Source organism: Eretmochelys imbricata, chromosome 8, assembly GCF_965152235.1.
Source record: "Eretmochelys imbricata isolate rEreImb1 chromosome 8, rEreImb1.hap1, whole genome shotgun sequence".
In the NCBI taxonomy this organism is placed as follows: Eukaryota; Metazoa; Chordata; order Testudines; family Cheloniidae; genus Eretmochelys; species Eretmochelys imbricata.
The window spans coordinates 102,425,331-102,448,673 of NC_135579.1; the positions used below are offsets into that span (position 1 = coordinate 102,425,331).

A 23,343-nucleotide genomic window follows, 5' to 3' on the forward strand; every position below is an offset into this window, starting at 1 on the left:
CTCCCCCTTCCAGCCCCTAATCCTCCCCCCCACCCCACACACACACTTCACCCCACCTTCCCCTCCCCTTGTCAACTCCCCCCGCCCCTCCCGGAACCTTTGGTGCCCGGAACCCTGGCGCGGGCAGCGCGGCGGAGCCGGCGGGGTTCGCAGGCGGAGCCGCCGCATGTGGGGCGCCGGGGGGGAGCCGATGGCGGGGGCTCTGCAGCAGGTCTCCGGCCTGTACCGGGGGGCGCTGGCGCTGCGCAGCCGGGCCGTGCTGCGGCCCCTGGGCCTGCTCTCCCCGCCGGCCCGGCTGCTGGCGGTGCCGCGGGGCCCGGCCGCGGGGGGCGAGCCCGGCCTGGAGGAGAACCCCTTCTACGGGCGGTACCGGGACAAGATCCAGGCGCTGCGCAGGTGTGGGGCCGTGGGGGGACCCCGGGGGAGGGGGATGGGGGGGTCACTGGGATGGAGGGGGCCGCCGAGGGGGGCAGCCCAGGGGGATGGGGGGGTTACCGGGATGGAGGGGGGGCAGCCCAGGGGGATGGGGGGGTTACCGGGATGGAGGGGGGGCAGCCCAGGGGGATGGGGGGGGTTACCGGGATGGAGGGGGGGCAGCCCAGGGGGATGGGGGGGGTCACCGGGATGGAGGGGGGGCAGCCCAGGGGGATGAGGGGGGTTACCGGGCTGGAGGGGGGGCAGCCCAGGGGGATGGGGGGGGTTACCGGGCTGGAGGGGGGGCAGCCCAGGGGCATGGGGGGTCACTGGGATGGAGGGGGGGCAGCCCAGGGGGATGGGGGGGTCACCGGGATGGAGGGGGGGCAGCCCAGGGGGATGGGGGGGGTTACCGGGCTGGAGGGGGGGCAGCCCAGGGGCATGGGGGGTCACTGGGATGGAGGGGGGGCAGCCCAGGGGGATGGGGGGGGTCACCGGGATGGAGGGGGGGCAGCCCAGGGGGATGGGGGGGGTTACCGGGATGGAGGGGGGGCAGCCCAGGGGGATGGGGGGGGTTACCGGGATGGAGGGGGGGCAGCCCAGGGGGATGGGGAGGGTCACTGGGATGGAGGGGGCTCCCCCCGGGCCATTGAGGGGAGCGGACACTCCTGGGGGATGGGAAGCTGCCCGGGTGGAGCACCCTCTGGAGTTGGGGCTGGAGTCCTCAGGTATTGGGGTTCTGACAGCATTGGGAGCAGGGGGAATGGAAAGGGGGGAGGGAGCTGGTGCTTGATGGGACTTGGGGGTCAGGGGTGCTGGGAGAGGCCCAGAGTTTGGGTCTCCTGGAAGCAGATGGAGCCTTAAGAGTTTGGGGGGCAGTGAGGGCTTGGGGCTCTGACGGGAATGGGGCACTGCCGGGGGAACGAGGGGGGAGCTGTGGAGAGCTCTGGGGTGCGGTAGATGGGACCCTCCAGAACGTAGTCTGGGACATGGTTTTCTCAAAGGTCTAGATATTACACATCCAATCCGGGATCCACAAACACAGTCTGCTGATATAAACTGGATATCTGCAGATTTGCAGGGCTTTAACTAGAAACACTGAGAATAGAAATCTGTGCTACGGAAAGTCAAGTTTTAAAATGCCAGAATGGTAGTAGCCAAAATGTAGTAATAGTCTCAGTTTTGTTTCAGATCCAATCCAGGTGTTTTTGAATCCCGCATGGAGAAACGAAGTGAAGTGAAAAAGCAGCCAGTGGGACATTCCAAGCAAATGGAATTTATCAGATATATGGAAGAAAAGGCAAGACCAGTTGTTAACTTCGTTCAGTATCATGTTCAAATTAGCTTCAAAATGTCATCTTTTACAGCTGTAATCCTGGAATGGGAATTACTGTCTGGAATTAAAAATGTTCCTGTTTGCTATTTATATGGTGCCTGAAAGTACAAGGCTCACTGAAAATATGCAAGACAGGTGCTTGCCCCAAATGGTGATATTGCTAGTAAATGCTGTGTTTGAATCTTATTCAAAGTGTTTGTGATCAGTCCCAGATCCATGAGGTCCAACTTGGTTGACATATTCTCTCACCTTCATTCTCTTTTTATGAATGAAACAAACTATTGAATAGTATTGGATCTGGAATGGGTCTTTAGAGAGCCTCTGACATTTCCCAACTTAATGCTGAAATATTAATAAAATGGAGTGATTAGGCAGTTGCATATTGATTTTGTAATTAATAATCTACATTAATTTACTCCTATTGTTGATGTTTACTTGTCCTGATCCAGTATTTTATCTAAGTTAATTGCATTTTAAGCATCTTTACTACTTATTCCCTTCCAGAGACACTGCTAGAATGTTGCAGGGACACCATCTTCTCTTGGTGGGCATGAAGACTAATGCAGAGTTAATTTTTCTACAGTGTTTTTCTTTGTGTGAAGTATCAGTGCACCACTTACCCAGTCTAGACTGGTGTATTGAGTGTATTCCCTTCAAGTGCACTGCCAATTACAGGACTGCTCCACCAGGTGACCCACCACCATCATCACACGTAGGGTGCTGAAGTTGTGCTCATTCACACATTGGGTGCATCCCATTAGGACTTCACATTTTTATGAGCTTGAGTTGCATGGATGTGTACAGGAGTTCAGGTCTGAGAACTGTGGAAATCCTCCACTGGTTGATTAAGAGGCTGGAGGGACTGAGCTGTGTGGAAAGATGTAGGCCCTAAATAGGATATATGTCAATAGTCCTGTTAAAGTAAATGAGACCATTTATGCTCACATACCTTGCTGGGTCAGCTCATAAAAAAACTACCTATAGCTTGGCTAGGCAAGGACTAAAGGAAGACTTAACTTCCTGTAAGTATTTGAAGTTGTTAACACCAAGAGGGAGAGGAATTATTTTCACTCCATGCATCTGAAGAAGTGGGGTTTTCACCCACGAAAGCTTATGCTCAAATAAATCTGTTAGTCTTTGAGGTGCCACCGGACTCCTTGTTGTTTTTGTGGATACAGACTAACACGGCTGCCCCCTGATACTAGTTTCTCCAGGTTCATTTTCACCACTGTTACAGTGAGCATGATTTGAAATCTTGTTTTACTAGATCTGGAATATACTTGCTTGCTTTAAAGGTGTTGAAACTAGTTTTGGCCTGTCCACACGAGTAGTTAAATAATTTTCTGTACCAGTTAAGGTGGAGACGGTTGCTGATGAATACAGGCAGCCATCTGCTGTGAACAGTGTGTAGACAAGGGCCATGAGAAGTGCTGGAATCTCCATTGTTTGAGGCTCTTTAAAAGAGACAAGGTTTTGAAGCAATGGGTAATCCTTCATTAGCTACAAGGGTGGGCATGTCGTCTTAACTGATATTTCCTTTGCTAATTTCTGTTGTTCTTGTTTATTTGTAATACCCCAATGTGCTTCAAGAACAGAGCAGAGGAACAATGCCGTGGGTATGACCTCATGTTAAAGAAAGCCTGTAGGTCTAATTTTAGACCTTGTCAATGCCCCTTTAACAACCAAGGTTACTAACTACATAGGTATGTCCTTTGGTTTCTTCACTTCCACTCACAGGGCACGTGCTTGAAAGGTTTTATCAATGGGCCTATTATGCTTGCTGGATATGGCAGTATAAATAACATGAAAACAAACTTTGAAGGCTTATTTTTAATTTTAGGCAGAAGCCTTGGGCACAAAGGCATCAAAGGAAGGATTCACAAAAGATAAGGTAAGATAACATGGACCTCCACATCTGACTGTGGTGTGCATGGAGATTAATTTTAAACACTGCATTATCCGTAGGCCAGTTGTTGTGTGGGATGCAGGAATCCAAAATTCCTTGTGTTGTATCTCATTTTAGGAGTTTTTTTTAGTACTGGAATAGTCTTAAAATCCCAGAGTAGTTCAGAGGGTTCCATTCCTATCCTTGTCTCTGTGAAATATTGGAAGTCCGTGCTATTCTGGGGATCAGTCTTGAGTGCACACAGAAATTGATACAAAAAATTAAGCTCCCTTTAGAGCTTATTGATGCCTCTCCTAGTTCCATCAGAGGAGATGCTGCAGAGGGACTGTATTGTGGTTAATATTTCAGTGCCAGCAATCTCCTTGTTTAAAATTGTGAAAGCTACTAACAGAGCACATGCAGGTAATGGTTGAAAGGGAAAAGGTCACAAAACATATTACGAGCACATGGGTCTTGTTGCAGTTAGATTCCTGGAACCAACATTTACCATGTATCGTTATGGATTCTGTTACTTAGCTCAGTATATATTTCCTTTTCTTTTCATTGTAGGTCTATCTTATGACTTACCTTTTTATTTTTTTTTTTTTTTTGGACAATTAAGTGTACCAGGGTATGGTTTAAATGAGATGTCATTTCTGAACTTTCTGCAGCCTGCATTTGTCCTGTGTAACGTACCGGTGAATTGCCTTCATTGTGACTTCTTTGTGCTTTCTGTTGCAGACACTTGATTCAATACTTAATGTTGAAATGGTGAAAGAGAAAACACCAGAGGAAATAAAACAGGTGATACATTTACATGGAAATTTTACAATTAAATGTTAATCGTCATTCTGGAATTCACTTATTAGTATTTTACGTGTGAGGTTGGAATGTGTACTAAGAAGACTTGTGAAAATAAAGGCATCTCTTTCAGCCAAACATTAAAAAAAAAAAAATTAAATAGAAACAAAAATGAAAATTGTCTCGGGGTTAGGTAACGTGATATAGGACCTTTCGCCTTTGGGTAGATCAGCAGTTTATATCTCGACCTGATCAGTCAACAGTTGCCGTCTGTGCAACTGGCAGTGTCCCAACAATTGGAGAAGCGTGGCGACCGAATTGTCTGTTCACCAGCTGCAGTCAGAGTTGACGCATGTTGGTGGGACATCTTGCAGGAAGCTAATGTCGCCGGGGCTACACCTATTCTGCGGTTCTTCAGAAGAACTGACAGCCCTGGCTAGCGCTAACAACGCTGAGGAGGACGGGAGGGAAGTGAATGTTTATTAACAACAGTAAGATGAAAGGTGGTTTTCCTGGTACAGTTGTGGGCATTCCACTGAGATTTATTTTCCTCTTTTTGTTTTTTAAAATCTGCTTCCATTCTACATATCTGAAGCAGCCAAACTCAAGCAGAGTTTTTCTGTTTGCTCATCAGATTGTGAGGCAATGGTATATAATAGGGTACCTTGTGTGCACAAATGTCTCTAGGGCTGCACCACACTTCAAGATTTCATTTGTTAAAGGCCCTTCTGAAGATTCTGATTAAGTATCAAGGATTAGAGGGAGGCAGTGTTTAGCAGTTAGAAAAGAGTTTTGAGAGTCTGGGTTGTATTTCTGTCACTGACTTTATTAGTGACTTTGAGCTGGTCGTATAAATCACTTTCCCTGCATGCATAATGAAAAGAACTTAATCAAATGCTTTGAAATTCTCAGAAGCAAAACACTATGCAAATACAGAGAATCATTAAAAATATAAGTACTATCTTCTGATGGGAAGGGTCTTGTACATTCCTTACTTAGAAATAATCTTTTGCTTGAGTTCTGTGTTTGTGAAAAGTCACATGGTCTGAAGCATTTCTCACCATCACTAAACTGTGGGCCACCAAATCTGACCCCATTGTTTATGGCAGTTGTCTGGTTGAAATATGTATTATTTGATACTAGTAGTATTGGAACATGAAATTACAGCTTTCAAAAACATATGGAAAAATTCCCCCTGCCCTGATGTACTTACAAACGAAGATTAGTTGATAAATGAATACTTTTAAAGGTGTTTAATATTAAATGCTAGATGCTTGTTTATGGTGTTAATCATATATGGCTTCCCTCCTTTCTTACAGATCTGGAAGCAGTATTTTTCTGCAAAAGATACAGTTTATGCGGTTATTCCTGTAAGTAGTTACTTTAACAAAATGTACACCAGAGAGGTCAGCATAAAAAGCTTTGCAATACAAGCTTCCTTTCCTCTAGGTGTCTGTTGCTTGTAACAACAATCACTTAATGAAAGTAAGGTTTCTAACCCCAGTCTCCTTCCTAAGCTGACCAGCCATAATTCTGCATGTAAGATCAGTAATTTGAAAGTCAAGCTTCTTAGGCTTCTGTTGACCTCAGTGGTCTTTGGAGAAGGCCCCTTGTGTATATTAAATGCATAGTCTTCATACTTTCCCAATTGTTGACTTTCAGAATCAGTAATGCCTGTGGTGTCAATCTCCTTTCTGCAGCACTGGGATCACACCCAGGTCTCTCTCATAGCAGTGTGGAGCCAGTGGTCTGTTAGACCAGAATAGTTCCGAAAAATTTCAGCCAGAATGGTTTATCCATTGCCAAGAATGAGCCTAGGGGAAAATATATAGCTTTTCCCATGTTAAACAGTTCTGGTGACCTTTTCTCTAGTGCCGCATGCTTTGGAGTAAAGACTTGAAAATTGGTAGTAAGGTGGCTTTTGTGTCCAGGGTGAGTTTTGTGTGTCTCCAAGAAAATATGCCCAAATTCGGTAAAAATCCTTATTTCGAAGCAGGGCAGATCAAAGCGCACCGTGGAACTTTTCGTGTGCGGCAGCTGGATCCATTTGGACAGTTAGTGTGTGTCAGGCTGCTGCAGGGTAGATTTACACCTCAGCTAACTGCAGTCTTAGACAATCCCAGCTTTTCAGTGACACCCCATGAGCAGCCTCTCCCAATTCATTCAGCCTGCCCCTATTTTTCTTTTCTAGGCCCTTGGTCTGGAAATGGCTTATTGTTTGATTTGATCTCTCGTCCCATCACAGCTATAAACCTGGCTGTTGTGTTTTTTTTTTTGGGGGGGGCGGGGGGGAAGAACGACTCCTTATCTGGGCCAGTGTTTTACCTTTCCTGCTTGGTTTTTTTAACAACCCCTTTTGATCTTACTCCATAGCAAGTAACCCACCATAAACAAACACAGAGGCATGTATCATATGTATAAAATATAATATAGATAATTCTCAGTTCATCATAGCTAAGGCTGCGATTTAGCCACGGAGGTCATGGCAGTCACGGATTCCGTGACTTCCATGACTTCTTCAGCTTCAGCTGTCAGCGGCTTGCGGTGGGGGCTGCAGCCAGGGCCATGAACCCCTGCCCCGTGGCTTGCGGTGGGGGCTGCAGCCAGGGCCCCTGCTCCATGGCCATGGCTGCAGCAGGGGCCGTGTGCTCCCCTCACAGCTTCCCAGGGTCATGCACCACTCCCTCCCCGCGGCAGCAGTCAGGGCTGTGCACTTGTGGCTGGGGTTGGAGCTGGGACTGTGTGCCCCTGCCCCGCAGCTGCAGCCAGCTGCAGCCAGCAGGGGCTGTGCGTGTCCCCCCCCATGGGTGCTGGAGCCGGGGCTTTGCCCCCCCCCCCATGGTGGGGGGCTCAGTTTGTCAGTGTTCCCCCCCACTCCCCCCATGGGACTCCTGCTGTCATTCCCCCCTACCTAGCCCTGTGCGCCGGGTTATTTTTAGTAAAGTCATGGACAGGTCACGGGCTCCCATGAATTTTTGTTTATTGCCCGTGATCTGTCCATGACTTTTACTAAAAACAGCTGTGACAAAATCTTAACCTTAATCATAGTTGCTCATTCCTTGAGCACCGTCCATCCTGTGCACTGGATGAGGCAGAGGTCCTGTGGAAAAAATCGTTTATGATCCTGTAATGAAAGACTGGATCATGCCTATGTGCAAGAGGGTCAAATTAAGGTTGCACAAGCAACCTGAATTCTGGCATTTCCTAACTTTTGACTGCTTGACTTTGCAACCTTAATGTACTTTTAACATAATGTTTGTGGGTAATATAAAATATATATACTTAAAGAGATTGCTATTATTGGCAATAAGATGTGTCTCCAATTAAAGCTGAGTAGATCTCAGAAGAGAAACAATCTTTTTGTTATATATTGCACCCCCTATTTATCAGAGAGGTTGTGGATGGTTCTAAAACTTCAGTATAAACCAGATCTTGTATAAGTAGGGGAGCAATGCATGGTGCATGTTGTTTAAGGAAGCAGCTGCATTTCAGTAGCCTGCAGTTTTACTTGGCTGGATGCTGAATTATCTCTTTACAGTGTCCAAAGGAGTCTAGGAGCTTCATCGTTCGAGCCCTGCAAATCCGCGGATATCCGCTTTATATCTGCAGACCATGTTTGCGGATCACGGATGGATGTGGATCCAAATTTTATATCTAAAGCCCTGCAAATCTGCGGATATCTGCTTAATTTCCAGGGATCATTTTTGTGGATCGGGTGCAGATACAAATTTTGTATCAGCGCAGAGCTCTATTCGTAGGACAGTTGAACAGCACATTTCTCCTGCCCTGAATATTTTATAATCTGTATTAGCATATGATGCAGCAAAGGGGCAAAGGAAACAGCAGGGAGGGGATATTGGGGAACACTTGAACGAAATTACATTGTTATGCAGGAAAGGCATGTGTGCAGCATGGTGGAACTCGCATGTTTGTGGGGAACAATATAACTTAATAAGATAAATATGATGTACGACTCACTTGAATGATAATCTGGCTTGTACTGTAATAAAGAGCAGAAGAGAATCTATAGTGTAAGTTCCTATGGGTCAGCAACCTGCCTGTTTGCTTGTGTATAAAGCACCACCATGCACTCCGTGGAACTATATTGGAGAAAAAAAAGTATAAGTCTGAAGCGTAGACATTTTTCAAGAGATAAAAGCTTTGAATTCCAAGAGTTTGTTACTGTCTTCTAGGGACTGCATTGTCTAGAAAGGGTGCTGATGATACTTAGACAATTAAGAGCTAACTATAACTTTCCATTCGCTCATTTCTGCAAACCTTATCAATTAAGGCAGCCTGACTTGCTTAATTGTTAATATTTACATATTTGAGACCGACTGTATATGCAGGTTGAACCGTATAAAGGTTAATGGAGTGACAGAGTGATAACTGTGTATCCATTATTTTCATGTTGTGAAAGTTAATTAAATGATCTTGTTTCATCTCCAAAGGCAGAGACGTTCGATGTAATATGGAAGCGGGCCCAGAATTGTCCATCAGTAAGTGTGATAGATACTACATGCATATACAGCTTTAATGGATTTCTTCTACATAGAAGTTAGAGTAGAAGTTTATAAACTTTTGACCTTTTGTTATTCAGATTGTCGTAACTTGATTGGTAAAAGCCATTTGATCAAGTATTTGTTTTAGCGGTCAGTTAAAGACAGCAGGATGCTCATATCTGTCAAACATTTCAGTATGGGCATAACAGGCAAGGAGTTCTACAACCAAGCAGTCTCCCAAGCTTAGTTTTATGATGGAGATTTAGCTACATGCCTCGCATTCACCGTATTAGGTGTCATGTTGTTAAATCGCCTGCATGCAGCTCAGTGGAGAAGCGAGCTTTGTATGCTACAGCGAGAACCCTGTGCATCAGCACATTGTCTGGTGTGTCACTTCTCTTTCAAGTCCCATGTCATCCTTTCTCTTTGTATGTGATAGTGTTACAGATGCAACACTGAAGCCTATAAAGCCAAATAGACCAGAAATCTCCAGAGAGAAGTTGCTTTCAAGTTGCTGTGGGACAGAGTTAGAAAAACTAAACAAATGTGAAAGCTGTTCGCCTCTCCTCATCCCTGACTGACCTTTTGTGACTTTAATCCCTCATTGCAGCATCTGGGGAGAAGGGCAAGAATGTCGGGAGTGCTAGGCCACCGTCTCATTGTACAGTAACTGCTCACTTAACGTTGTAGTTATGTTCCTGAAAAATACGACTTTAAGCAAAGTGATGTTAAGCGAATCCAATTTCTCCATAAGAATTAATGTAAATGTGGGGGTTAGGTTCCAGGGAATTTTTTTTTTGCCAGACAAAAGACTATATATACACACACACTGTATAAGTTTTAAACAAACAATTCAATACTGTACACAGCGATGATGATTGTGAAGCTTGGTTGAGGTGGAGGAGTCAGAGGGTGGGGTATTTCCCAGGGAATGCCTTACTGCTAAATGATGAATTAGCAATTGGCTGAGTCCTCAAAGGTTAACTCATTGTTGTTAATGTAGCCTCACGCTCTACAAGGCCGCACGAATGGAGGGAGGGGAGACAGCATGGCAGACAGAGACACGCACCCTGTGTGTGAGAGAGAGAGATGCGCATTTCCCCTTTAAGTACACTGACCCCACTCTTAAGTACACTGCCTTGTTAAGTTAATCAGCAAGCTGAGACTGCAGCAACTGCTGCCAGGAAGCTCCCTCTGTCCTGAGCCCTGTCCTGTGTCCCCCTGCTCTATGGAGAAGGGGTAAGCGGGGAGGCAGGAGCAGGGGGGAGGGGGACACCCTGACATTAGCTCCCCTGTCTTCCCCCACCCCCCCCTCACCCCCAGCAAGCAGGAGGCTCGGGGAGCAGCTCCAAGGCAGAGGGCAGGAGCAGCACATGGCAGTGAGGGGAGGGACAGCTGAACTGCTGGCAAATGATAGCCTGCTGGGCGACTGCTGCACAGGGACCTTAGGGAGTGGGGAGCTGATAGGGGGGCTGCTGGTCCACCCTGATTCCAAGCCCCCACCAGCTACTTCCAACGGGCTGCTCTTCCTGCAAGCAGTGGACAAAGCAGGCAGCTGCCAAAGGACATTATAAGGGAGCATCGCACAACTTTAAACGAGCATGTTCTCTAATTGATCAGCAACGAAACAACGTTAACCGGGACGACTTTAAGTGAAGAGTTCCTGTACTATACTGTTCACTGTCCGGTTTTAAATGTCTCAAAACACTGTTACTGAACATCCTCCAGGAGTCCCTCCCGTGGCAGTGAATCAAGCGATTCTGAGAACACAGTAAAGTTTAGGGTCATGAGTCTTTTAAATCTGAGCTTCTAAAACTATCTACTAGGAAATGTGAAGCTGGCGTGTTGTCTGCCTGGAAGATGGATGCCCCCTCTCTCCACAAAGCAGGTAGTAAACAAGAAGCAGCAGTGCAGACTTCCCTACGCTGCCCTGCTAGTAAGGCTCGACCCAAGCCTTTGTGTGTTTTCCGCCCATCGGGAAGGCTTTCCTGGTGGTGGGGAAAGGCTCCGGGAGGAGGCTGGCAGCAGGGAAACGCTCTAGCAGCTCCCTTTCAGTGCGGTGTGTAGCTACACACCACAACGTGGGCACAGCCTATTTTTCACTGTAGCTACACATACCCTGCACTCCAGCCCCAGCACAGAAAAGCCGCAAGCTCTGTCTCCGTAACCAACTCCCCGCTGTGAGTCCTAACAAGGTTGCCAGTTAGGTCCCATTTCGTGCAGTGGGGTGCCCATTTACGCTGACGTGGGCTGGGAGCACATATAACGCTGACTGTCTCTTTCTCCGCAGTTCCTGTGTGCTTTGCCAAGGAAAGAAGGCTATGAGTTTTTTGTGGGGCAGTGGTCAGGGACAGAACTGCACTTCACCGCGCTTATAAACATTCAGGTGGGTGCATTTTCTTGTATTACTCTCCAGGGTTAGGTTTGAGACTCCAGCTGTATTCAACTCTGAGTGACGTCTAGACACAGAGGTATCTTTAAACAAAACTACAAAACCAGGCAATAGTTTGCATGGTTTCCTCCAGCTCCATGTCATGCAGCATGTACAGGACTGGTGCATGATTTCAAATGAGGCATTCTAGTTCGGTGGTAGTGTATTTCTTCTTGGTGTTGTAAATGAAAGAGGTTGTAATCGTCTCAGATGTTTGTTAGGCCCTAAAGGTTTTTGTTCCATTTGATTTGCCATATTAGATCAAACAACTGCTCTAGTGTTTTGCAGCCTTACCCTACCTGTTCATAGTCTGTCTACTCAATTAAGCAAGGTTTCCTTTCACACACCCACCAGCAATCAGTTTATGCATGAAGTATTTGACTGCTCTTCTCTTAGCCGGTGCATATGAGTCCAGAAAATCATCCCAACCTTTTAAAAATCCGTGCATGGGATTTTTCTCTGATTTGCAAGTTACAGTCCCACATGCTACAGTCTTCAGATTCGGCAAGCTAGGCAGGCTCGGACTGGCTCAATACATGGATGGGAGACTCCCAGATTCAGTTTGTGACATTCATTCCTCTGAATCAGAACTTGATAATCCCTTGTTCATTGCCTCCCACAAGCTTTCTTTAGGTTCATCTATTAGCAAAACACCCCTGAGACCCAGTGTGCTAAGCCGCCTCACTCTTCCTTCAAGTCTTTTCTGAGTTGCTTCTTTTTCATTTGCTTTCCAGTTTGGCTTTTCCCTCCACCACTTCTGCCATCTTGCCTTATTTTGTTCCCTTTAACCTTTGAAATATATTAATAAACAAGTTAAATAAAAAAGTGTGGGGAGAACCACAGGGCCAACAATATACTTAACGTAAGCTTCTCTTGTGACCTTTTCAGTTTATCATCACTCACTGACCTTTGTCTAGCTTAGATTGTAAACTCCTCAACACGGAGGACAGCACTGGGTTTGTGAGTAAAGCACCATGCACTCTTATGGTGGTACAGCAATAATCCTGGAATATCAGAGTTGAAAGGGACCTCAGGAGGTCATCTAGTCCAACCCCCTGTTCAAAGCAGGACCAGTCCCCAGCTAAATCATCCCAGCCAGGGCTTTGTCAAACCTGACCTTAAAAACCTCTAAGGATGGAGATTCCACCACCTCCCTAGGTAACCCATTCCAGAGCTTCACCACCCTCCTTGTGAAAAAGTTTTTCCTAATATCCAACCTAGACCTCCCCCACTGCAACTTGAGACCATTACTCCTTATTCTGACAATAATAATTCTAATAGTCCCTAGCTCTTAGATAGTGCTTTTCATCAGGAGATCTGGAAGCACTTCACAAAGGAGGTCAGAATCATCATCTCCAACCCATGCTGCAGGGTGGTACTGCACTGCTGGAAGTGCCATATTTTCGGACTTGAAACCAAAGAGCTGATGGTTTACAGCCACTAAACGTTCCTTGGTACCTCTTGCAAGAATAGAGAAGCTAATCCTGATTGGTCATTCAGACGCTGACACTATAAATGGCCTCTCCATTTTTAATTGGATAAGGTATTCCCTTCTGATTCTCAGTTGAAGTAGAGTGATGTGTGCTGTAAAACAGTTGATGTCGTTGACCCCAGAGGAAGCTTCATTTCTTTAATGGATGAAATGTTTCCTGGTTTTGGTTTCTAAACAATCGTGGGATCCTTGAGCATGAAATGTGCTATATAAACATCAAATTGAATGATTATATTTTGACCATTTGCAGCATTGGAGTCCGTAAATTCATCACATCCGACATAAAGTAGTACCATAGACATGGAAATTGTCACTGTTGTTGTTTTCCCAATTTTGGCACTATGCCACTGGCTCTCAAATAATAGAAATGGTGCCAGTTCTGATGATTCCATGGTGAAGTTTATAAATTTGATGAAATAGATATGTGGACCCTTCAGCGGAGTCCTATAATTTAATATAGGGGATATTAAGCAGTTCTCTAGTATTTCCTTGGTTCTGTATTTACTGCCTTATGAAAATGTTTGAGTCATAAATAAAATGTCTATAAAGACCTTGGCTTCTAACTCCTCTATAATTTAATTTTGTTGTATACCAGCATAGTTATTCTTGTTCGTTTTAGACAGGCTTTCTAATTTCTCCTCTCTCTATGATTAGTTTGACACCTATATATTATGTACTTAAATTATCATCTAGAATAAACCTTTTCTAACACAAAAGGTGTTGTCCCAAACGTGAGGTAACTCTGTTTTGGACTTAATTGTGACACATAAAGATGAATGGTTTCAGAGTAGCAGCCGTGTTAGTCTGTATCCGCAAAAAGAAAAGGAGGACTTGTGGCACCTTAGAGACTAAAATTTATTTGAGCATTAAGCTTTTGTGAGCTACAGCTCACTTCATCCGATGACGTGAGCTGTAGCTCACGAAAGCTTATGCTCAAATAAATTTGTTAGTCTCTAAGGTGCCACAAGCCCTCCTGTTCTTTTTATAAAGGTGAATGAATCAGTGGACTGGAAGCTGGTCGTTGCCTAGGGACCAGTGATCATGACTTGATTGCATTCAAATTGGGCAAACAAAGGAAAATCCCAACCAGTAATATATTTAACGTGGTGCTTTAAAAGGGCTAATTTTCCAAAGATGAGGCAAATTATCAGAGAAATTGATTGAGGGGGAAAAATTTAGACAGAAAAATATGAAAATTGAGTTATGTAAGAAGAGTTTATTAGATAGCCAAAAAGCCATGATTCCACAATCAATAAAATGGACATTTTTGCCCAAAAGCCAATCGTGGTTCAGTGGTGAAGTGAAGGCGGCAATTAGAATTAAAAAGGCAATATATAACAAATGGAAAAGGGGGGTGGGGGATAGCAGTCAATATACATTAGAAAGTCTGGAGGGTAGAAAATTGATCAGGGAAGCTAAAAACATCAGAGAAAAATGGCTGACAGGGCTAAGGACAATGAGAAGGAGGTTTTAAACATGTTGGGAACAAAAGAAATCACAGCAATGGGATAGGCCCATTACTAGATGTAGATGGTAAAACTGTTAATGGTGCAGAAAAGGCAGAAGTGCTCGTTAAATATTTCTGGTCTGTATTTGTAACAAAGCAGGATAATGTACTCCTATCACATGAGGATGATGAAGTACTTTCTAGTCCATTAGTGACTGAGGATGTTACATCTACTACGGATGCATATTTTTAAATCAGCAGGCCCAGATAGCTTGCACCCAAGAGTAATGAAAGATCTGGCTGATGAGATCTCTAGTCCTCTGATGTTAATTTTTAATAAAACTTGGAATACCACGGAAATTCAGAAGACTGGGTGAGAGCTAATGTTGTGCCAGTTTCAATTAAAGGATGGGAATATAATTAATGTCAGTCAACATGGTTGAAAGGAAAATAGGTCTTGTCAAACGCACCCGATTTCATTCTTTGAGGCGATTCCAAGTGTGGTTGATAACGATAACTTAGTAGACGTAATAGACTTTTGTAAGGCATTTGACTCGCTACCCCATGACGGTCTGATTTGAAAATTAGCACCGTACAGCATCAGTAAGACACACATTACATGGATTAAGACCGGCTGACTGCAAATGTCAAAAAGTGGTTTTCAGTGAGGCATTGTCATCAAATGGTGATGTTTTTAGTGAGGCTCTGAAGGCAGCGGTTCTAGGCCTGACATTTTCATCAGTGGTCTAGAAGTAAATACTGATAAAATTTGTAGATGACACGCAGATTGGGGGAGTGGTAAATAATGAGGAGGGCAGGGTAGTCGTACAGAGGCATTTGGATCATTTGGTAAGATGGACCCATTCAAACAAATGTCTTTAATACAGCCATTTGCAAAGATATATATCTAGAAACAGTGAATACAGGCCATATCTACAGAATGGGGACTGTGTCTTGGAAAGCAGTGACGTGGAAAGGATGTAGGGGTCATAGTGGACAAGCAATTCACCATGAGTTCCCAGTGCGATGCTGTGGCAAAAAGGGCTAATGAGATCCTTGGATGTGTAAACGGGAGTAGTGAGGAGGTGTTCAGGGAAAGGATTTTACCTCTGCACATGGTATTGGTGAAACCAAGCCTGACTAAAGGAATAGGAAAAAAGAAAAGGAGTACTTGTGGCACCTTAGAGACTAACCAATTTATTTGAGCATGAGCTTTCGTGAGCTCATGCTCAAATAAATTGGTTAGTCTCTAAGGTGCCACAAGTACTCCTTTTCTTTTTGCGAATACAGACTAACACGGCTGTTACTCTAAAGGAATAGGGTCCACGTTTTAAAAAGGATGTTGAAAAATTGGAGAGGAGGCAGAAGAGAGAGAGAAAATGATTCATAGGCTGGAGAAAATGCCTCACCGTGGGTGATTTAAAGAGCTCAATCTGTTTAGCTTATCAGAAGGACAACTGAGAGATGGCTTGAGTACAGGATATACAGGCTTTCACAGGGAGAAAATACCTGGTACTCCGGGCTCTTTAATCTAGCTGAGGAAGGCAGAACACAAACCAATGGCTAGAAGCTGAAGCCAGCAAATTCAGATGATAAACGAGGCACACATTTTTATCAGTGAGAGTGATGAACCGTAGAAACAAACTACCAAGGAAAGTGGTGGATTCTTCATCTCTTGCTGTCTTCAAATCAGGACTGGGGGCCTTCTGGAAGTTATGCTGTAGCTGAACACAAGTTATTGGGTTCAATCCAGCGGTAACTGGGTGAAATTTAATGGTCTCTGCTATACAGGAAGTCAGATTAGATGATCTGATAGTCCCTTCTGGCCTTAAACTCTGAATCTGTGACTTACTGTTGGCTACAGACACACAGAAATGCAAATAATTGACTCTCAATTAAAATGGCCTCTCCTTGACCTTGCTAGGAGGACAGTGGGGAGACTCTGAATGAGTGAGTCTATGCACTCGGTTGATATTCAGATTCTTTATTAGCAGACTATTAAATATGCAATAAATCTAGGGCACTGTTAAGTCTCTCTCTTATCTCCTGCAGACCCGAGGTGAAACTGCCTCTAGCCAGTTGATCTTGTACCATTATCCTGAACTTCAGAAGGAAAAGGGAATAGTGCTAATGACAGCCGAAATGGACTCCAGTTTCCTGGTAAGAGAATCTCATATTGTTTCCTTAGTGTTCTTCTAAGATCTGATATCTACAGCTATCCATTGAATAATTAACCTAGGGAACAGCAGAAAAATTCCCGAAGTCTGCAGACTGGGTGTCTAGTGATTGTATTTTATGCCACGTCTAATTCCCCCCCCGCCCCCCGTTCTTGACGGTAGCATAATTCAGAAGGATAATTTAGAAAAGTGCAGAATTTTGGAGCCTCTGTTTCTCTTTTTTAGGGAAGGGGATTTAAAGAATAATAATAAAAAGTTGGCGCTCCCCAGCAATGTTAAAACACACTTTTTAAAGTTATCACTGATGGACAAATCAGGAGGCCCTTTTTTTAAGCCTGCAGTGGATTTTCTTTGTGCCTTCCCGTACCTCCCCTGAGTGAGGATGTACTGCCACTTGGATAACTCTCATAGGACAAGTAATGAGCTTATGGGACTCATGTTGCCAATAACATGACTAGCACGCGTGCAGAATGTTTTATTAGAGGATGGGCTGTTAAAGGGCGAGAGTTTAAGGTCGTTTCATGTTGTTTGGAACAATCTGCCAAAGGAAGTGATGGATTCTCCATCTCATGAAGTGGTCAGATCAATATTGGACGCCTTTCTGATAGATGTACTTTAGTCAAACACAGTTATTGGATTCAGTGCTGAGGTAACTGGATGAAATTCTGTGGTCTGTGCTGTGTCAGACTAAATAATCTAATGGTCCCTTCTGGTCTTAAAATCTATGAATGTAGATACCTTAATTCTGCATTTCCACACATTGGCAAAACAAAGTGTGACATTTTACTGTTATGCACATTTTCTTTTCCTCCAATATTAGTTTATTTTCAATCACCCCAATGTTCTGTTGTTGATAATTTCCAATTTTAACTCCATCACCAAAGTTTTGTCTGTGAATTATATTCTATATTATATATAAGTATATTCTATCTTAATACTAGAGTGAGGCAAATACTCAAAATAAAAACCTTTTAGTGAATGTTTGTATGAATTTTTAAACAAATTCGTTTCATCTCTCTGCTTTCTGTAATGTTTCTATAAAGTAATTTTACATCCTCATTCCACTGTCTTTACTCGTGCACAGGATCCCCTGCTGCTGTTTATTTTTTCTTGTAAATATCCTCTCTTGAACATTTCACAATCTCTTTATTAGCATTTTGCTCACTATACAAACAAGCAACCGTTGTAAGACATACAGTACCCACTACACATATGACCAGACAGAGAGATAACAGTCTGTTATCTCTTGCTGGGAAAGGAACCTGCTGGGGACGTGTCACATCCTGGTTACCTGCCTTAAGAAAATAATTTTCAGTATAGACATAGAACTCCTTAAATATTATCTGTACACACATTTCACAGTGATTATGATGTCCAGTGGGCTACCGGATCTCGGTAGAGACCTCCAATGCCACCCTTTAGTGAATTATTATGCATACATCTGACACAGGGGATCACTGTAAAACTCTGTGTGCCCCGTGTGTCCTCTGTCGGCACCAAGAAGTTCCTGGGTCACAAATGTTCATAGAAATAGTTAGTGTGGAAATTGGAGAATATTCAAGGAAAATGGATTTTTAATTCAGAAACCATGCTGTGGGCAATAAAAATAAATAGGGGTATGGAACGGCTGCCATATCAGGAGTGATTGAGACTGGGACTTTTCAGCTGGGAAAAGAGATGACTAACGGGGGATATGAGAGGTTTATAAAGTCACGACTGGTGTGGAGAAAGTAAATGAGAAAGTGTTATTTACTCCTTCTCATAACACAAGAACTAGGTGGTCACCAAATGAAATTGATAGGCAGCAGGTTTAAAACAAACAAAAGGAAGTATTTTTTCACACAACGCACAGTCAACCTGTGGAACTCCTTGCCAGAGGAAGTTGTGAAGGCCAAGACTATAACAGGGTTCAAAAAAGAACTAGATAAATTCATGGAGGATGAGTCCATCAATGGCTGTTAGTCAGGTTGGACAGGGATGGTGTCCCTAGCCTCTGTTTGCCAGAAGCTGGGAATGAGCAATGGGATGGATTACTTGATGATTACCTGTTCTGATTGTTAGTTACTCATCCAGTCAGGAAACTGAGGCATGTGACCCAGAAGTCCAATCAAAATGAACCAGCACAGCTTGGCTATTGGATATGTGTGAAGAACTGCTCCCAAGCAGAACATTTTGAATAATTTTCTATAATTAATAAAACTGAGAAAATTCCGGTCTTTTTCTCTTATAGTTTCCAAACAGGTGAAATTGGTCCTTCTCTTTGGGCCATGTCTGCGCACAGAATTGAACCACTCTAACTTATATCTGTCTAGTTAAAGCAGTAGGACACTTCAGCGTGGATGCTGTTATGCTGATGTAAAGGTTCCTTACACCAGTATCGCTTACTCCTATATGGGAAGGGGAATAAGTAGGGAGGCCACTTGTCTGGCTTTGAAACAGACCGTCCTCATTTGGGCTGATTTGTCCTCTGTCTAATATTGGATCAAAACCGGACATAGTTGTGTCTGGTATTGGATGAGGGCACCGTCTTTAAGAGCGTGCCACTCCACCCCTCTGCTGTGACCTTGAATGCACCGTGTGGGGTGACCTCCCACACACCATGCATGCGAGGTCATGGTGGGCAGGCAGGACTATACCATTCCCTGAAGTACCTGAATGTCTGGTTGACTGAGAGTGGCCACCCTAGGAATAAGCCATACCGGTATAAAGCACCTTTATACCAGTATAACTCTGTCCACATTAGCAGTTGTACTGGTATAACTATGTCTACAAAATAAAATCTCACCCCTAACTGACAGAATTTTATACTGCTATAAAAACTGTGGTGTTCAGAACTTTGTTCTGAGTTCTTTGCCTAGCTGTGTTTAATACAGAGTATTACTGAAAACTTTTACGCAGGAAATCTGACAAGGAGCAGAGGGGAAAGTTAAGGCGTTCAGAGTCTTGGAGGGAGGGGAGCATGAGAGGGGTGGTGGAGCTGTGGTTCCTGAAATGCGTAGCTATAAGGAGATGAAGTTAGTAGGAGCAACACAGAGGTAAGTAGGTCAATGACAAGATGGATCAGGCTTGTGGAGAACTTTGAAAAATGTGAACTTTGAATAGAGTTAGGAGCTGAGTAGGAAGCTTGCTAAGGCAACAGAAGCAGACTGAAGAGGGATCTGTTTGCAGCTTTTCAGCAACCGCAGAGCTTTTTTGAAAGGCGAACTTACTTTCATGCCAGAATTGCTACTTGCGCTATTTTGATAAGTTCTTTTTTTTTCTTTTCTTTTTTAAACCTTACAGAATGTCCCCGAAGCTCAGTGCATAGCCAATCAGGTGCAGCTTTTCTATGCGACAGATCGTCCAGAGACCTATGGATTAGTGGAGACCTTCAACCACAGACCTAATGAGTTTAAGTACATGGCCGTTATAGCAGAGCTTGAGCAGAGTGGACTTGGAAGAGAACTGAGACCTCAATGGGACCCTGATAAAGCATAGTGTCTGATTTGCACAGCATCTGGGCCAGAGGCGACTGAAATTACTCATTGGAAAGGGTCCTTGACACAGGAGTTTTTTTAATTGGGGGCAAACTCCACTTTTTATATGGGCCTGTTTGCTCCAGAGTTGGGCTGGACAGAAGAAAGATTCAGGGAGTGATATTCACCCCTGACTATTTTGTATTGGTGCAAGGAAATTTGGCAGCCTAACTAGGGTCGAATGGAAACAACGCACCTTAATACAATCTCATCAAAACAACTCTTTCAATATCTAATGCCTGAGTGCTGTATTCCTTTGGAAATGATCAATCAAATGAGAGAAGGGAGGTTACTTGCGGGAATATGTTAGCCACTGGGGGGAGAGAGAGAGAGAGAGAGCAAAGGATGGTTGTGTTCAGTAAAAGCTACTTGGAAGTTACCCTCCACTATAACTGCACGGGTCAGTGATTTTTATCTTGTATGAAGATGATAAATTCCCCTCTTTCATCCAGCTGTGAAAAGATAATGCAGTTGATGATCCAAGACAGGCTCCTCTTTGTTGATTAATGTGTAGGATTCCCTACATAAGATGCATGCTTTGCTTTCTATGCTGGTGCAGCTGAGGACAAAAAACACTCAGCTGACTTAGATTTGGCTCTGGGAATGTCAAGATTTTTAATTGAGACATGAACTTCATTCAGGTGCCCAGCTGTTAGGGGACTGTATTGGAGATCATTTCACTGATGACAGGATGTGATAAATGGGGTTTTCTTTTTGCATATTGGGCTTTCTAAAGTGGTCCAGCAGATAATTAAATCGTTTTAGAAATCATACTAGTTCATTTTCAGATATCGTCTGGACAGCCAGCTCTTAAACATGTCACCATTTGAAAGGGGTAAAATATAACTTTCCTTTATCATTTGGGAAAGACACTGTATACAACATTAAAAATGGTCGGGAATAGAGAGCTTTGTAATTCTGTTCAGGATTACCGTGGGATAACTCATATGCACTGCAGTGAATGTATCACACATGATATAACTGAGCAGCCATTAAAGTGAGTCTGCCTTAATAAACCTTGGTGATTTCTGGTGAAACTAGCGTCTTTCCTGCAAGGATCTTTCAAGCATTGCCTGAAGTCCTGTTGTTTGCAATGACAGTGGGAAGCAGCCACTGAATCCTTGAACAAGGGCCGTAACGATATGCACAGTGAGGATGCAAAGGCTGTGCACAGCTCATTGATAATATGATGCTAGTGCCCAGCTCGAGAAGTAAACGAAAGGCAGCCAGGGTTTCTCTGCAGCTGTAGCTGCAGGCGAATAAAACGGCAGCGTTTCTCAAATGGATTTCAACCCCCTCGGGAGCAGTAATTACCATCTTTAGCACATCCTGCGTGTTGGTAGTATCCAGAGCACCTTGCAAACGTTCTTTACTCCTTCCAGCACCCGATGAGGTAGGTAAGCATTATTTGTCAGAGTGGGAAATAGAGCGAGGAAGGGTAAGAGACCTGCCCCCAGCCAGAGAGGGAGCAGTGATCGGAGCAAGGATTGTAACCTGCGCTTGACCCATTATTAGAATTAGGCAGAGGCGTGAATGGGGCTGAACGATGGACTTGTGCACATTGTTCACTTATGTGCATAGTTCATTACTGTTATCCTCCCCCCACCCCCCCCCCCACACACACTGCTGCGTCTCTCCTGTTGGGCCAGCGCTTGCTCCCTTGATTCATACTGTGCTCATGTAGCTCTCCCTACTGCTGGTGGAAGGAGGCTCAGGTATCTCCTGAGACCTGCCTGACCTTCTCCCTAACCCTGGACCCTCTGGAGGCTTCTCCACATGGTCTTGGGGACAAGGTGGACGCTGGTCAGGGCAAGTGGAAGAGGGGGTGGGGGTGGGATTGGGGATGTGACACTCCTCTGTCATCTGAACAGGAATTAGAAAAGAAGATGTGCTGGCTTGGTAAGGGTCCTGGGAGTCCCTGTGGGAGCAGCTGTAAAGGAACGGGCACCATAGATCATGGAGCCAGGATGGAGGCATAGAGCCCTCACATAGATGGTCCTGGCTTCCCACAGATCCCTGGGCATGTGTTTGGTTTGAGGTGTGCCCTGATGTGCTCTTCTTCAGGGGTTGGATGTGAACCTTGTTCCCTAACGGGGATGATGTGGCGGTGTGTTTCTGGAAGAAGAGCCTCATCCTCCTGTTTTTCTCTGCAGGAGAGGGTGCTCTTGGCCTTTGATAGTCGGTGACCTCATCTAGGCTTTGATTAGGTTTCAAGTTCCTGTGTGTGTGTACAGCACCCTGCACAGTGCGGGGGGATCAGTCCTGACTGATGCCTGCCTGTTGGTGCTATGATACACCTAACAGACTACGGCTCTTCAAAAAGCAAAGCAGAGCATAGAAACAGTTGCCTCCTTCTGGGTTTCTTGTAGCCCTCCTGTTACATTTATCAGCTTCCCTTCATGTGCTGAAATAAGGATGTTTTCAATCTGTCTACCACTTTCTGGTTTCAAGATTTTCCAGCTATCGCAAAAATTTTCACTACATATGTAGCATGACACCTGCTTGGGTGATTGGCAGGGGGAATCAAACCCAGGACTTAAAACTCAGCCTTTGTCTGAGCTAAAAGACCTTAAGCTCTGTTAGCTCAAGGCTGTAGCAGGTTCCCATTTCTGCAGTCCTCCCCTAGAGGGGGACAGAGAGCCACCCAGAGTAAGTGTGTGTTACCCATCATTAACCAACCCTGTAAATAGTTACAAGGTAAGAAATTGTTCAAGGGACTTTAAAAAGCAGCAAACATAAAGCAAGAGAGGAGGCATTTCTTTATGCTGTGTGTAGTTACGTCAGTAGGATGTCAGTATCGCAATCACTGGGACAGCATTAAAAAAAATAAAGGCTTGATAATGTCAACCGATAATAGCATTTGCAGCTGTTCATGCTAAGATAATAAGGTAATCAGTGTTTATGGTTTCAGGGAAAGAGGTGTATAATCATTTGCAGAGGGTCGAGAGGGAGTTTTTCCGCCACGGACAGAGTTGCTTTATGGATGCGTGAGCGCAACGTGGCAGGGGGGAAGCCATGTGGCAGATGAGAGTTGACTTCCTTCTGAAGCATCAATGGCTGCAGTTAGTTGACATTTTTCACGGGAAAAGTTTTGTTCCCACTGCAAAGTGTGCGTTTTGTCAAAATTGACTTGTTTGCAGAAAAACGCTGATTTTTTTTCTAGATTTGTTTTTGATTTTTCAATTGAGAGAAACGGAAGCCACATTTTTAATGGAAAGTGACATGCCAAAGGAACACTTTTGGTTTCTCCACGTTGGCTTGTTTAGTTTTGACCAGACATGCTGACATTTCAGTTTTTTGTTCCGATCCGGAAACTAATTTTGAAACGTCAACTTTCCCCACG

General features: G+C 44.4%; 1 protein-coding gene across 1 annotated transcript; it reads left to right on the top strand.

The window, feature by feature from the left end:
- The first annotated feature begins 150 nt into the window (after positions 1 to 150).
- Positions 151 to 21,037, top strand: ATPAF1 (ATP synthase mitochondrial F1 complex assembly factor 1). Its single transcript, XM_077824694.1, has 9 exons — positions 151 to 396; positions 1,606 to 1,714; positions 3,591 to 3,641; positions 4,377 to 4,439; positions 5,756 to 5,806; positions 8,888 to 8,935; positions 11,229 to 11,324; positions 16,361 to 16,468; positions 19,768 to 21,037. Exons 1-9 carry the CDS (start codon positions 167 to 169, stop codon positions 19,960 to 19,962), a joined length of 951 nt encoding a protein of 316 aa, XP_077680820.1. The 5' UTR covers positions 151 to 166; the 3' UTR covers positions 19,963 to 21,037.
- Positions 21,038 to 23,343: the final 2,306 nt, after the last annotated feature.